This window comes from Theropithecus gelada, chromosome 12 (genome assembly GCF_003255815.1).
Source record: "Theropithecus gelada isolate Dixy chromosome 12, Tgel_1.0, whole genome shotgun sequence".
In the NCBI taxonomy this organism is placed as follows: domain Eukaryota; kingdom Metazoa; phylum Chordata; class Mammalia; order Primates; family Cercopithecidae; genus Theropithecus; species Theropithecus gelada.
Genome location: NC_037680.1, coordinates 77,576,717 through 77,593,463, shown reverse-complemented (window position 1 = coordinate 77,593,463; position 16,747 = coordinate 77,576,717). Strand labels below are relative to the sequence as shown.

General features: G+C 37.6%; 1 protein-coding gene across 2 annotated transcripts in view; it reads left to right on the top strand.

Moving 5' to 3' along the window:
• FAM126B (family with sequence similarity 126 member B) overlaps positions 1-16,194 on the top strand; it is an 83,594-nt gene extending 67,400 nt beyond the window's left edge. Inside the window, exons 9-13 of one of the 2 annotated variants that reach the window (XM_025405013.1) lie at positions 2,321-2,437; positions 2,951-3,038; positions 6,887-7,046; positions 7,767-7,934; positions 13,397-14,247. In XM_025405013.1, the coding sequence (XP_025260798.1) occupies positions 2,321-2,437; positions 2,951-3,038; positions 6,887-7,046; positions 7,767-7,934; positions 13,397-13,998 (1,135 nt within the window). In that variant the 3' untranslated portion in view covers positions 13,999-14,247. Of the gene's footprint in view, positions 1-2,320; positions 2,438-2,950; positions 3,039-6,886; positions 7,047-7,766; positions 7,935-13,396 lie in introns of both variants that reach the window. The other variant, XM_025405014.1, reaches the window with a different exon arrangement.
• The last annotated feature ends 553 nt before the right edge of the window (positions 16,195-16,747 follow it).

Genomic DNA, 16,747 nt, shown 5'->3' with positions numbered 1-16,747 from the left:
GCTATTGTGTTACTGGGAAGAGATCCTGCTTAAACAAAACTTACTAATTTTTCCCATCTAAATTAGCTGTTACTTTGATTTTACAGATTACTTAAAAATATTTGTTTCTCTTAACTGTAATAACGTGATTAATGTCTAACAAAATTCTTGTCTCTAATTTAGATGCTGCTTAAGCACTTACTGCCTATCTGCAGATAAATTTATTTATAATTCATTACTTGAGGTTCATTAAAAGAAAACTGCCTGCTCTCTCATTGACAACATTATTGTGGCCTTCAATAGAATTTCTTTTTTCTTTTTTTTTTTTTTTTGAGATAGAGTCTTCCTCTGTCACCCAGGCTAGAGTGCAGTGGCACAATCATTATACATAGCTCACTGCAGCCTCGAACTCGTAGGCTCAAGCAGTCCTTCCACCTCAGTCTCTTTAGTAGCTATGACTATAGGGATGTGCCACCATATTTGGCTAATTTTTAAATTTGTTATAGAGATGGGGTCTCACTGTGTTGTCCAAGCTGGTCTTGAACTCCTGGCCTCAAGTGATCTTCCTACCTTGGTCTCCCAAAGTACTGGAATTATAGGCATGAGTCACCACACTCAGCCTAATAGAATTTCTTAATAACAAAGATGATGGCGGAGTTTAGTGGTCCTCAAACTTTTGTTCTTTTGTTCATATATCCTCTACAGAATTTTGAAAAACTATGTACTCCTTGTACGTTGTTGACATTAAAGGTTTTTCATCCTATCTTAAGTAGGTAGAAATATAATTTCTAGGCCAGGCGCAGTGGCTCATGTCTGTAATTCCAGCACTTCAGGAGGCTGAGGTGGGCAGATCACCTGAGGTCACGAGTTTGAGACCATCCTGGCCAACATAATGAAACCCTGTCTCTACTAAAACTACAAAAATTAGCCGGGAGTGGTGGCACATGCCTGTAGTCCCAGCTACTTGGGAGGCTGAGGCAGGTGAATCGCTTGAACCTGGGAGGCAGAGCTTGCAGTGAGCCGAGATCAGGCCACTGTACTCCAGCCTGGGCGGCAGAGCGAGACTCCATCTCAAAAAAAAAAGGAAAAAGGAAATGATATAATTTCTAGTATGTAAGTATCGACATAATTAAAAAAATAACTGTTGGGTCACTGTTTTAAATGTATGTAATGTAAATACCATAATGATGTGATACCATCATCCATTTGAGGAATAAATGAAGAAACTTTTCTTTAATGGTCTAATATTACATTTATTCCTTTTTCTCCTTGAAATTAAAGGAGAAATTTCCATTCCCCTTTCGCCACATAGTTTTATCTTAATATAATGCTATTTTTATTTTATTTTATTTTTTATTTTTATTTTTTTGAGATGGTGTCTTGCTCTGTTGCCCAGGCTGCAGTGAAGTGGCGCGATCTTGGCTCATTGCAAGCTCCACCTCCCAGGTTCACGCCATTCTCCTGCCTCAGCCTCCTGAGTAGCTGGGACTACAGGTGCCTGCCACCATGCCCGGCTAATTTTTTAAAAATATTTTTAGTAGAGATGGGGTTTCACCGTGTTAGCCAGGATGGTCTCGATCTCCTGACCTCGTGATCCACCTGGCTCGGCCTCCCAAAGTGCAGGGATTATAGGCATGAGCCACCGCGCCTGGCCATATAATGCTGTTTTTAAATAGCAAGTCTTTTATTGTATATCTCTGCTACAAAAAATATATAAACAGAATTTTAAAAAAAATTTCCCAAGACCATAAGGCACTAAACACTAAAAAATGTCTTCTGGATTTACTATTACAATTATTTTACTAAATTAATTGATTAACTAATGTAGTATATTACAACTGTTGATCATTATCAAGCATAACTTTTTTTGGAAGCATCACTTAATGAGATGGAATGGATGTTAGGGAGTTGTTTATAGTTCTTTGTTTAAAAATGGCCTCACAGACAACAGTATTTTGAAATGTCCTTTTGTTTTGAGATTTCTATACTTCCCATTAATTCACCCTGATACAATTTGGGTTGAGTGAAAGTTAGACATTTGTGTGTGTATGTGTGTGAAGAGAAGGAAGGATGATTGTGAGATGGTTAGCTATTTTAGAAAAGTTGCTTTTATGTGCAGTCCACTAGAATGAGTGCTTTATGAGAGCACAGATTTCATTTTTATTTTTTATCTTTCACCTGTTCACAACTGTATGCCTAGGCCCAGAACAATGACTGGTACATAACAGGCACTCAATAAATACTTGAGGAATGAATAAATTGAATAAATGAACTTAGGAAAACAAAAACTATTTTATTTAAGGAATCTGGAAATCACATGTTAAATAGTGTATTTTCCTAGGGTTTGTGTGAGTGGGTTTCCACGGCAACATGAAAAACATTGGAAAGAACTCTGTGGTCGAATAGTATTGGATCCTGAATTTATGGTGCAGCTTCTCACAGGGGTGTATTATGCCATGTAAGTAGGTGGAATATAAAATTGTATGAATTCTTCCTAATGTTTAGAAACTTTGAAAATTTCTCTTTCTTCCTTATCAGACACAGTACTGAATCTTTTGTTCCATGATGGGCTTATCTTCTTTTTCTAATATGGTTTCCTTTTAGTACTTTTAAAATAGCCAAAATATAACATAACTAGTCATTAAAATTGGAGTCTAGAAATTGTCAGATTTTCTGTATGGAAGACTATCTCTACATAGTTCATAACCCAGGTTTTCATGAATGCATTAAATAGATTAAATATCAGCATGTAATAAAAACCAATTTATGTGAAGAAACATTTGTAAACATAGTATTTAAAATCTGTTTTGTTTTTATAACCAAAAGTGGGATAGTTCACAAATGAAATGACATAACACTTGGTATGAAAGTTTTGCTTCACAACCAAAATAGCAGGATTTGGAACAATTTAAAAAGTTGTGCTGAAGATTAGATATTTGCTCAGGAGAGTAAATGATCTTCTTCTTCATAGGTATAATGGACAGTGGGACCTTGGCCAGGAAGTTCTTGATGATATCATTTATAGAGCCCAGCTAGAGCTTTTTTCTCAACCACTATTGGTAAGTTATTATCTTTACTCTTTATTAAATATACTTGTACCTAAAAAAGGTACTAGGTTAAAAAAGTAAGACAATCCAAATAATTAGGGGAAAAATTTTATTCCATGATAACAGTTGGTTAACTGTTAGAGAGAAAACAAAATAGGTTTAGGCCCTTTCCGCCTTCCAGTACCAAAATAAAGTTCAGATAAAGTGAATAATTAAATGTTTTGAAATCCATTAAGAAAAGAGAGAAGAAAAGGTTCTAAATATTCAGATTTCTAGAGAAGGGATTACTTTCTAAGCATAAATGATAGGACAAGTCACTAAAATAAGTTTGATCCCCACCCTCCAGCCCCCACATAAACACTTGAATTCTAAGCCGTTAGGTTTTTGGGTTTTTTTTGTTTCTTGTTTTGTATTTTTTGTAGAGACAGGGTCTTTCTGTGTGGCCAAGGCTGGCCCCAGCCTCCCAGAGTGCTGGGATTAAAGATGTGTGACACCACACCCAGCCTATTCCATCAGTTTTTTTAAATTTATTTTTTATTTTTATTTTTATTTTGTTTTTGATATGAAGTCTGTCTCTGCCACCCAGACTGGAGTGCAGTGGCGCGATCTTGGCTTACTGCAACCTCTGCCTTATGGGTTCAAGTGATCCTTCCATCTCAGCCTCCCAAGTAGCTGGGATTGTAGGCACCACCATGCCCAGGTGATTTTTTTTTTTTTTTTTTTTTTTTTTTGAGACAGAGTCTCACTCTGTCACCTATGCTGGAGTGCATTTGCGCGATCTCAGCTCACTGCAACCTCTGCCTCCTGGGTTCAAGCAATTCTCCTATCTCAGCCTCCCGAGTAGCTGGGACTACAGGCGCGTGCCACCACACCTGGCTAACTTTTTATATTTTTAGTAGAGATAGGGTTTCACTGTATTAGCCAGGATAGTCTCAATCTCTTGACCTCGTGATCCACCCACCTTGGCCTCCCAAAGTGAATTTTTGTATTTTTAGTAGAGACAGAGTTTCACTGTGTTGGCCAGGCTGGTCTTGAAATCCTGATCTCAAGTGATCTGCCTGCCTTGGCCTCCCAGAATGCTGGGATTACAGGTGTGAGCCACCACGCCTGGCCTCCATCAGGTTTTTAAAAGAAAAATTAATATATGCAGGGCACAAACTGAGAAACATTTTCAGCAGTCATGATACGAATAAGCAAATTAATATTTCATTCTATGTAAAAAGATTTTGTACTCTCCCACAAAATAAACAAATCTCCAAATGGTAAGTGATCAATTGAAAAACAAATGTAAGGCTAGGTGCGGTGGCTCACACCTGTAATCACAGCACTTTGGGAGGCTGAGGCGGGTGGATCATCTGAGGCCACAAGTTCAAGACCAGCCTGGCCAGCGTGGCAAAACTCTGTCTCTACAAAAAAATACAAAATTTAAGGCCAGGCCCTGTGGCTCACACCTGTAATCCCAGCACTTTGGGGAGGCCAAGATGGATGGATCACGAGGTCAGCAGTTTAAGACCAGACTGTCCAAGATGGTAAAACCCCATCTCTACAAAAAATTAAAAACATTAGCTGGGCGTGATAGTGGGCGCCTGTAATCCCAGCTAATCGGGAGGCTGAGGCAGAGAATTGCTTAAACCTGGGAGGTGGAGGTTGCAGTGAGCCAAGATTGTGCCACTGCTCTCCAGCCTGGGCGACAGAGTGAGACCCCATGTGAAAAAAAAAACAAAAACAAAAACAACATTAGCTGGGTATGGTGGCACATGCCTGTAATTCCAGCTGCTTGGGAGGCTGAGGCATGAGAATTGCTTGAACCTGGGAGGCAGAGGTTACAATGGGCTGAGATCGTGCTGCTGCACTCTAGCCTGGGTGACAGAGCAATACCTTGTTTCAAAAACAAAAAACAACGAATGTAAATATCCAGTAGTGGAGTGAGGAAGGCATTCTTTATGTTACAGTGGTAGTGTGAAACAACTCTGAATATCCCCTGAAGAAGCAGTTTGGTAATGTGTGCTTATTTCTTTGGCCCTCTATCCCATGTCTAGCAATGTATTCCAGGAAACTAAACTTAAATTTAATACCAAAATTATAAATACCAAAGACAATGTATTATAAGCACCACATTGCAGTTTTATTTCTACTTGCAAAGGAATAAAAACAGTCTAAATGTCCCACAGCAGAAAATGATTTAAGTTATATAATATTTACTTGATGAGATTATATATATGAGGTTTTATATTAAAGGGAAGTGCTAGCTTGTATGAGGTAGAAAAACAGTATACAACTATTTTTTAGATCTAGACACGACAGAGGAAACATATAAAATGCTATAATAGTTGTCTAGGTGATTTGACTGTGAATTTTTATTCCTTTCCAATTTCCTAAGCTTTTCGTAGTATTTTGATAACAGTATTCTTAAAATACTATTTTCTACTTGCAGTATTGTAAGAATACAGCTTTTTATTTCACTGTTTCAAAAAATCACTATTATTTTTTGAGACAGGGTCTCACTCTGTCACTTACGCTGGAGTGCAGTGGTGTGATGACAGTTCACTGTAACCTCCACCTTCTGGGCTCAAGTGATCCTCCTGCCTCAGCCTCCTGAGTCGCTGGGACTACAGGTGCATACCGGCACACCTGGCAAATTTTTGTATTTTTTTGTGGAGACAAGGTCTCACCTTGTTGCCCAGGCTGGTCTCAAATTCCCAGACTCAAGTGATCTGCCTGCTTCAGCCTCTCAAAGTGGTGGGATTACAGGCATGAGCCACCATGCCTGGCTCAGCTTTTTAAAAGCCATTTTATTTATATCATTTTAAAAATATTTAAGCTAAATATAAATTTATCAAGGTAGCATTTGCAGTAATTCTCCATTTGAATTCCCATTTGTTTCCTAACCTTACCCTAAGAGTTATATTAAAACAAATGGATAAAAAGATTTAAAAATTACATCATCAGAGTAGTACCTTGAACTTATGAAACTCTTTAATAGTTGATCCTTTCAACAATCTTGTAAATTAAGTAGAGGTGGCATTTCCAAGGCAATACAGGTAAAGAGATTAGTAACTCTAGTTACAATATTCCTTTATTGTCCGTGGTCTCTGAGGGACACAATAATAATACCCTCTTTCCCTGTTCAAATCTAGAGCCATATGATAAACAGAAAAATAGTTGGTATATGGGGAACAAGTATTTTCATTACTGTTAAAAGCTAAATTGAAAGACTTTCCTCCACATCTAGACCCTGGAACAGCCCACTGGCAAGAATGTTTGAGTGAGATCAGGCACACCCATCCAGGCTGCTTAATTCCATGTGGGCTTGTCCAAGTGGAGAGGGAAGGAGCAAGACAATCCTTTAGCTCAAGATTTTTGCTAGATTAGTACAGCCCAGTTAGGAAACATGGATCAGTTAAATGGCAATTACCAGGTATGTCACTTTCCTCTTCAGGGAGCAGAAAATGGTAGGACAAAATGTCAGAAGTATTTAAGGAACATTTCTCCTCATGTAAACAGAAGAGCAGAGAACATCCTAATGTTTTATTAGAGATTAAATTTTGCATGTTATTTATCTGAAGAATCAGACAATTCTAAATTGTCTCATAATCAGAGTTTATATGTTAATTCTTTCTTTGGCATGCTTTTTCTCTTTGAAAGTCAACAATTTTAAGGCATCATTGGGGTATGTGACTCATATTTTAGAAATTCTCATTTGAAAAGCCTGCTTAAAAGAATACAGAACAAGAAAGATACATTTATTAAACATTATAATACAAATTTTAAATACATATTCAAAAGTTATGGACACATGTAGTATAAACAAAAACTGCATATTGATTGTAAACTTGTATAGACTTATATTATCATTTTAGGTTGCCAATGCCATGAAAAACTCATTACCATTTGATGCTCCTGATTCTACACAAGAAGGCCAGAAAGTCCTTAAAGTTGAAGTCACTCCAACAGTGCCGAGGATTTCTCGGACTGCAATTACAACAGCTTCAATCCGTCGTCATAGATGGAGAAGAGAAGGTGAGTACAAAATCCCCATAGTCCACACATGGAGTCAAGTAAATTTATCACTGTTTTTACAGACTGTCTTAGCACATGATATTAAAAGACCCTGTGTAAAGTAAATTTTTTTGTTTATCACTAGAAATGTGACTAAATGTCTAAAGTTATTTTAATATGTATTTATAAAATAGATGTTTAGATTGCTGTATGAAGATTAAAACAAAATAAGATGAGGTTAATTTTTGTCTTTTTTTGAACTAAATAAGAAAAATAGGAAAGAAGTTGCTTTAACCTTGTTACCATACTGGAAAAAAAAAGGTGCACGTATGAGCACTGTGGGAAAAACTATATAACTGGCCAAACTAACAGTATAATGCAAGCTATTCATAAAATGATTTATTCTTGATTTTGGATTTTTATCTTTGCCTTTCCTTTTTTTGTAAGTGCTGAATCCAGCAGTATTTCATACACATGGTACTTGAATAGTCAAGCTGTCTTGCCTAAGAGATATTGCCATTTTAATGATCCTGATTTTTCTGTCTTAATTCATTTGCAAACCTCACATTGTTCATCTGCTGCCTTATGTGTGTGCATGCTGTGCACACACATGTAACTATATAAATAGTGTTTGTGTTTATATCATATCCATATATACATTTTCTTATCTGCCTGGGTCAAAATGCTCAGAAAATAATAGAGCAGCATAAAAGCACTAAAATTTTATATGTTGAATCCCAGATGGCTTTGACTTCTCAAACGAGGCTGACTCAAGTATTCCTGGCTCCCCGATCCAACACGGCTCCACTGACCTAGGGATCAAACGTGTGCAAGAGGGGGAGGTGCTGGTGCGCAGGACCCCTGAGCATGGCTCACCCGAGCCCAACTCAGCAACAGCCACAACAGAGGGTAGGACAGAGATGAGGAGGCAGAAGTCAGTGAGGCAGTTGCTGGAGAAGGATCCTGGCTCTCTATCCCCAAGCAGAGCATCTTTCCATTCTAATGTGTGTTTCCAGTACCCCAGGGTGTATTAGCTTCTCCTTGCAAAGCACCCTCCCTCCTCATATGCATAGCACCGGGTCAGGTGCAATCTTTAGTTACCATTTGTGCTGGTCTGAAGTCTGCATCCTGTGTAATCAAGGAACAGCTTGGCATGGCTACTAACAAGGCAGGGTCCTGTCTCCAAAAGGTCTGCAAATGCTTGGAATTTTTTTTATTACTGAGCATGTTTATTCTAACATTAGGAAAGAAAAATGTACCCAGTGGACATGAGCCTTATTAATCAACATGAATTATTTTAATTATACAATAATTTATTCTTTAAAATTTTTGAAGAGAGTTTTAAAACATTAGCATATTATCTTTAAGATATTGAAGTGGAGCCAGCTGGTTTATGTGTAATTCTGTGGTGTTCAATGAAGAATTTCTTAGCTCTTTGACCAAGTACGCTGATGTTCATTGGCTTTATCATCTGTAGATTAAGTTGCTTAGGTCTAACTAGTAAACTACTGACACCTTCTATAAATGTGCTATCCTGATGCACAGTACATTTTACAATTTACTGTAAATAATGGTGGTATTAAATTCAATGGAATTAAAATGTATTATTATATTTAGAGGTCAGATATCCTAGTAGAGCCTTATTTCTATAATGTAAGTATCACAACATGGAGGGGTTTTTTAATACCCTTCCCTTGAACCCCCATCTGCAAAAGAGTGCTTCTCTTTGTTGGGAAAGTATTTACTTGCTGTTTTGCATGTAATGCCATAGGAATTAGCTTTGTAAAGGAGGGAACTGTAGCCAGTTTTTAAAAAGTTATTTAATGTATTGCTACTGTGGATCCTTTATACTTATTAAATCAAACAAGTAGCTTTAAATGAGGTTATATATTTTTACTTAAAGACCAAACATACATAAAGCAGTTAATTTCCACCATAGGGAACTCTCTTGCTCTTTGGTGCATTAGAAATTTGAGCATGCTCAGTAAGAATCTAAATCTACCCTCTGTTCCCTTGCCCATTTACCCAGATTGACCTTATTTCATTTAACAGTGTTGCATGTGCATGACCTAGGGACCCAAAAAAGTTGGTGCTGTTTGAGAGATCCTTTAAATGGCTCTGAAAGATGCAGCCTTCCCTTTATTCCCTGTATCTTATTACGTTATCCCTAGGAGTAAGTTTTATCTTGTATAAACATGTAACAATAAGAAGATGAATAGATGTGGAACCCAGAGTTGGCCTAAACTGAACATTTTTGAATGACTGAGCCACTTGATATTTATCTACTACTATTGCTAGAATATTGGAAGTATTTATGCTAAATATAGTACCATGTTAATCAACAGTTGCTCAAATTCCAGAAAGTGTAGGATTAGGTTGAAGCATTCCTTCAAATACATCAAGTCATACACTTTGAAACAAATGAACCAAAATAGTAGTTCCTTTTTAATATCCTATAAAATATTAAAATATCCTATTTTAATATCTATCACTGGTAAAATTGCAATTTGGGGGAGGGAGGAAGAAGGTGTAGCCACAAGGAAAGAGGAATGTTTCCTTATTTTACCTTTTAATCCAGATTGTTTGTAGTCTTATTTATTTATTTTTTTTAGGCAGGATCTCACTCACATCACCCAGGCAGGAGTACAGTGGCACAATCAAGGCTCACTGTAGCCTCAACTTCCTGGGCTCAAGTGATCTTCCCTCAGCCTCTGGAATAGCTAGTACTACAGGCACGCCACCACAGCCGGCTAGTTTTTTGTATTTTTAGTAGAGATGTGGTTTTGCCATGTTGCCTAGGCTGGTCTCAAACTCCTGGACTCAAGCAGTCTGCCCACCTCAGCCTCCCAGGGTGCTGAGATTACAGGCATGAGCCACCACCCCGGCCTATTTGTAGTTTTAAATCAATATTAACAGAAGCCAAATGTATAGGTAAAGTCAGCCATGAATAGAAATGTTCATTAAAAATCCATTTCATAGCTTCTTGGGGTTCAGTGTAAATACAAAAAGGAATAAAAAAAAAAAAAGAAAAAAAATCAATTTCAGATGTCTCCTCTTCGGACCAGATGTATTGTTATCACCTTTGGAGCAAATTACAAAGGAAAAATGTTTTGAGACACTGTTGCCTTTTTCTTTCTTGAGGGTTTTTTCTCGACCCCCAGATGGTCTCACTCTGTTGCCCAGGCTGGAGTGTAGTCGCACAGTCATAGCTCACTGTAACCTCAAACTCCTGGGCTCCAGCAAACCTCTGGCATCACCCTTCTCAGTAGCTAGGACAACAGGCATGTCACCATGCCCAGTTAATTTTTAAATTGTTTGTAGAGATGGGGTCTTGCTATGTTGTCCGGGCTAGTCTTGAACTCCCAGGCTCAAGCACTCCTCCCGTCTTGGCCTCCCAGGTGTGACGCACTGCACCCAGCCTCCTTAAGATTCGTAGCTCACTACCACCTCGAATTCCTGGACTTAAGTGATCCTCCCACCTCTGCCTCCTCAGTAGCTGGGACTATAGGTGGGTGCCATCACATCTGGCTAATTTTTTAACTCTCTGGAGATAGGATCTTGCTGTTTGCCCAGGCTGGTCTCAAACTCCTCAACTCAAAGGATCTGTTTTGGCTTCCCAAAATGTTGGGATTACAGGCATGAGCCACCATACCCCACCAAACAGAAGAAAGGAAATTACTAAAACCTATGAAAAGTTTTGGTAATTCTGAACTCTGCTGAAGCTTTTGGATTGACATAGATTATTGACTAGTTTTCTGCTATGATGGTTTTAAATAATTTTACAATTAAAATTGGGTTTATTACATGTTGAAATTGAAGAGACAATATAAGCCCATTACCTACTTTTCTCCTGATGTCGAGTACATTCTATTTGTGACTTTTAAAGCTGGAGTTAAGATTATTACTAAACTGGCCAGGCATGATGGCTCATGCCTATAATCCCAGCACTTTGGGAGGCCCAGGCAGGTGGATTGCTTGAGCCCAGGAGTTTGAGACCAGCCTGGGCAACATGGCAAAACCCCGTCTCTACAAAATATACAAAAATTAGCCAAGCATGGTGGCACATGCCTGTAGTCCCAGCTACTTGAGAGGCTGAGGTGGGAGGATCACTTGAGCCTGGGAGGTTGAGGCTACAGTGGGCTGTGATTGTGCCACTGCACTCCAGCCTGTGCAACAGAGTGAGACCTTGTCTCAAAAAATATAAAAATAAATAAACAAATGTTTTTAAAAATTATTACTAAACTGAAGACAATACCTGTGATTAAAGTATAATCAGTATTCCATTATATATACTAAGCATTTCTTAGTATATAAAATATCAATAGATTCTCTTGCATGATGGCTTTTATGTTACCATCTTTTTTATGGCCATATTGCTTGGACATCAGATCTGCATGTAGCAAGATTCAGAAGCTAGCACTAAGTCTCTCAGTCTCCTTTCCTAATAAATATACCTAATGATACATTTCTGTTCACTCCCAGTTTTATATCACTAATATCAATTCTGACCCAATAACTATCCTTTCTTGGGCATTTTGGAGTTCTTTATACTAATTGTAAGTAAATTACTAAAATGTATCATATGAATATAAAGTTTTTATTTTGAGGTATATTATAAAAGTACATTATATACAGTTCTTTTGAAGAGGTTGAGAGAAGTGGTGTCAGCTGCTACTGTTCTTAGTAAATGCATTTTCATATGGCTTTGCATGATGATTAAAGATTATTAAACTGCTGGATATAATAAGGTGCCTTTTGCTTTAAGGATAGCTTATTTCGTTCTTTAGAAGGAAGAAAATAATCCATATGAGTAAATGTAGCTAAGTAAATATTTTTCCAGGTACTATGTTAAATAAAAGATTGTGTTTAAATATTTTGTATATATTTTGCTTAGGTAACTTATATCTCTAATATTTGTTTAGATTCTTTCCTAACATTTTTACCTTACCTGTAATGTTGATATCTGTTTTGTAGATTCAGATTAAACTTTATGGCAGTCTGGAAAATGTATTTAATGAGGTAGCAAGCCAATATGAGTTCTTGAAAGAAGCAAATGTATTACTTTCTAAGAGAATGTTGATCATACTCTCAGTAAGAGAAGTGGCTTTCTGTAAACTGCAAGCTCAATATATTATATATTCTTCTCTTCCTCCCACAAAAACCCAAGATATGAATTCTGTTGTTCGCCGGGAGAGATGGCTCACGCCTGTAATCCCAGCACTTTGGGAGGCTGAAGTGGGCAGATCACTTGAGGTCAGGAGTTGGAGACCAGCCTGGCCAACATGGTGAAACCCCATCTCTACTAAAAATACAAAAATTAGCTGGGCATGGTGGTGCATGCCTGTAATCCCAGCTGCTAGGGAGGGTAAGGCAGGAGAATTACTTGAACCAGGGAGGCAGAGGTTGCAGTGAGCTGAAGATCTTGCCACTGTACTCCAGTCTGGGTGACGGAGTGAGACTCTGTCTCAAAAAAAAAAAAAAAAAAAAAAATTATTTTGTTAACTGCAGTTTCTGCATGAAATGAAATGTGATGGGACACTATGGTATTTTGTGATTATGACATCTCAATACTAAGAATCTAAAATATTACAGAAATAATTACATAAAATATTATCAAAACATACCATATAGAAAATATAAATCCTTCTTAAATACCCCTGCTGGTTCCCTACCACTGCTCTCTGATAATAATTTCTTCACATTAATTGATCAAAATATGGAAACCAGTGAGTAGAAAAGGCCATAAGACAAAATATGACTGTGAAGTTACAGAAGCAATATAGTTTTGAGTTATTTTAAAAAATTGCTAGTTCCATGTTAAAGGTTCTAAAGCCATATAGAAGCAGTTAACCAACCACTGAGTAAATATAAATTTTATTATAGTTAAAAAGAGTTTGGCCTGTAAGCATAAATGAGTTTTTGGTATAATTCTGGGTAACCGGAATTAGAAGAGGGTCTCTTGCACATCTTATGGTGGGTTAAAGAAGGTATGAGGGGCAAAGTTTTTTTTTTTTTTTCCAGTAGGTAGATACAGTCATTTCAGAAGAATGATAGAGTGCATTATAAAAATTTATGTTAACTGTTGTATTTTACCTAGTTGTTTTACCTGCCTAAATATTGACAATATACTAGATATGTTTGTGGATAGTTTTACAAAAACTGGACTAAATAAAGCTAAATTAACATGTTTGAGCATAGTAGAACTCTGTGTAGATTAAGATTTCCCCTAAATTATTTAGGGGAAGTGTTGATAGTAGGGCTATTGACAACCTATAGCAAGCATTACCCAAGAGATAAGGTCAGTATTGTTATTCACAGCTGCTTCTTACTTAATTTAGCTGTTGCTGAGTCTGTCTGATTTGTTTTCTTAGGTGCTGAGGGTGTAAATGGAGGAGAGGAGTCTGTAAACCTGAATGATGCAGATGAAGGATTTTCATCAGGGGCCTCCCTCAGCAGTCAGCCAATTGGGACCAAACCATCCTCCTCTTCTCAGAGGGGAAGCTTAAGGAAAGTAGCAACTGGGCGTTCAGCCAAGGATAAAGAAACAGCCTCTGCCATCAAATCCAGTGAGAGCCCTCGAGATTCAGTAGTTCGCAAGCAGTATGTACAGCAACCAACTGATCTTAGTGTAGATTCAGTTGAGCTGACACCAATGAAGAAACACCTGAGCCTGCCTGCTGGCCAGGTGGTGCCAAAAACCAATAGCTTAAGTTTAATCCGGACAGCCAGTGCTTCCTCAAGTAAATCATTTGACTATGTAAATGGCAGTCAAGCAAGTACCAGCATTGGGGTTGGCACTGAGGGAGGTACTAATTTAGCAGCTAACAATGCTAATCGATACTCAACTGTCAGTCTGCAGGAAGACCGGCTAGGTCAAGCTGGCGAAGGTAAAGAGCTTCTCAGCCCAGGAGCCCCCTTAACCAAGCAGTCTCGATCCCCAAGTTTCAATATGCAGCTAATATCCCAGGTGTAGTTTTGACATCCTCCCTCATCTTTCTGCTTACCTTTTAAACTGAACATTTCATTGTGCAAGAAGACACTTCATCCCACATTGTGAAAATATTGGTCACTGTTACCAGATTTCATTTAGTTTAGGTATCTTCATACTGTATTTTGTATCAAAACAGCAATAAGGTTTTCTTTATCCCTCTTTCCTACATCTACACGTATTCCTTGTAAATGTGTTTGTGAAGCAGTATAAAATGTTTGCCTTTTCCATGCCTTCCTTTCTCCTTGGGTGATGTGCAATCCATCGTAGGCTGATCGGTCCCATTTCAACACTGTGAGACTGAGGATACGTTAGAGGAAATGGTGTATATGATCCCTATGAAACGATTCTTTGGCTTTTGTTTAAAAACAAAACAAAACGGGTTTGTTCTCATAATCTAGAGAACTATGAAGATTACTGGATCATATTTTTTTCTCTTAACCAGGAGTGCCTCAGAGATTCTGCTATGACTTTGGACTTCTCTGAGTCTGTGCAATCATTTTCTGGAGAAGCATGGGGAAAGGTGGTAGACTGCTGCACTTTTTCATTAAAATGAGGGTAGCTCTTTCTCCACCCCCCATCTCGTTTATCCCGAAGACATAAATGTTCAATTACGGAGGCATTTAAATCAAGTTGTGACCACCTCCATTGGAGGACAGGGCTCTGAGTTGATTGTGTAATTGATAATGCACTTTCTCAATGGCTCTATAGTCATTATTAACATGTCTTCCCTCTTCCCCACAAGGACATATAAGGTCATTTCTGTCCTTCAAGTTTGGCCAACTAACAAATCAGATTCTGAGGGGCATGTTCTATTTCCCAGGAATGATTGACACTTTGGTGCTGGGGTTTTGTGGGGGGAGGGGTGGTTTTTGTTTAGCTTGTGTGGAGATTGTGTGTGTGAGAGGAGATTTTGATTCTTCTTTTTTTTCTTTTCCTTTGTGAGCTGATGGCTGAAGTATAACAGTACATCTTCAGGTAAAGAGAGGGATTTCTCAATCTACTTTCTGTTATGTCAGACTATAAGAGAAACCCTTTCAGCTGCTTTCTAGATGTACCTAAATTCAGTCAGGTATTTTGGATTAAGAAACCTAAAGTCCTGATACATTACATACTCCAAGGAAATATATCAGGGACAGACAATTGGCTGAAAACACTGATACTTCAATGTGACACATTTTTATAGAACATTTCTACCAGGGGGTACTGACCTTGATTTCTCCTATAAGGACCACACTGCCTTTGTGTTTAATGTAATGCAATTTGTGTACCTTCTAATCATATATCTGCAGTTTCTCATTTTTATAAAACTTTGAAATCATGCCAGTAAGCTAGATGTTGAATGTATGTAAGTAGCATTTGGTAACTGCTAAGAGGTCACAAAAACATTATTGGTAAAAAAAATTTTCTTAGTTCTGATCTGGTTGGATAAGATTTTATCATAACCTCTTCTGGGTCTCAGGCTCTGATGTTTGAAAAAGAAGGGAATATATTGGGTTTTAAAAAATCAGTGTATTGTGACTTAAACTGTTATAAGTTATCCTTCCACAGAATACATCAGAGCTATTAGTGCTTTGTACATTTAGATGTTTTTACTTGATTATTGTTTAAAAAAAAATACTGAATTTATAGAAAGCAAGTATTCTCCTAATTAACAAAAGTTAAAATTTCCCTACCATTAAAATTACAATAGATTTTGATAAATAACAGAAAAAAATGGTTTTTTTTTTTCACACCTAGCAATGCTCCCGTTTTTATTGTAAGAACTTTCTTTTCTCCCTAAGAGACTTTCTGTTAGACTCTTTATATATGAGATGCTTGTTTGAATTTGGTAGTCTGTAACATTTTCCAGCTCATGTGAAAATGGAAAACTAGAACCTGAACTAGTATCTACAACATTGCCAAAGTCCGGGGTAAAGCTAAAAGTTGATAAATAGACAATTTATTGATTTATGTGTGTCTGTGTGTGTGTGTGTGTGTGTATATATATGGTGTGTATATGTATATATCACAAAGTTGTATTTTAAATATCCTTTCTTTTAATTTAAGGGATGTCAAATAAATGAAAGGAGTTTAAAAATAGCCAAAATAAATAAGCTGTAAAGGTCTATAACATACTAAAAAAGGCAGTTTCAGATATGTAAGGAAAGGAGCATTATACTCACCTAGAAAGTGAGATCTTGGCTATGGCTGGAGGTCAGTCACTTTATGGCATAAATTATGGTTTTATTTGAGAGGTACAAAGACTGTTTTCAATTCAAATTGTGCATTTATTGGCATCTAAATCTAGCATGATTTTACTTAAAGCACAAAAGAAATACCACACAATACCAAATTACAGCAAAAGTTACAATAAATACAACAAAATTTTCCTTTGGCTAGAAATCTTATAACTGAAAAATTGGTTTTAAAAAATGTTCATCATGGCCGGGCACGGTGGCTCACACCTGTAATCCCAGCACTCTGGGAGGCTGAGGTGGGCGAATCACAAGGTCAGGAGTTCGAGACCAGCCTGGCGAAACCCTGTCTCTACTAAAAATACAAAAAATGAGCGGGGCATGGTGGCAGGCGCCTATAATACCAGCTACTCGGGAGGCTGAGGCAGGAGAATCGCTTGAACCCGGGAGATGGAGGTTGCAGTGAGCTGAAAACGCGACACTGCATTTCAGCCTGGGTGACAGTGCAAGACTCCGTCTCCAAAAAAAAAAAAAAAGTTCATCTTAGAGGATTTTAT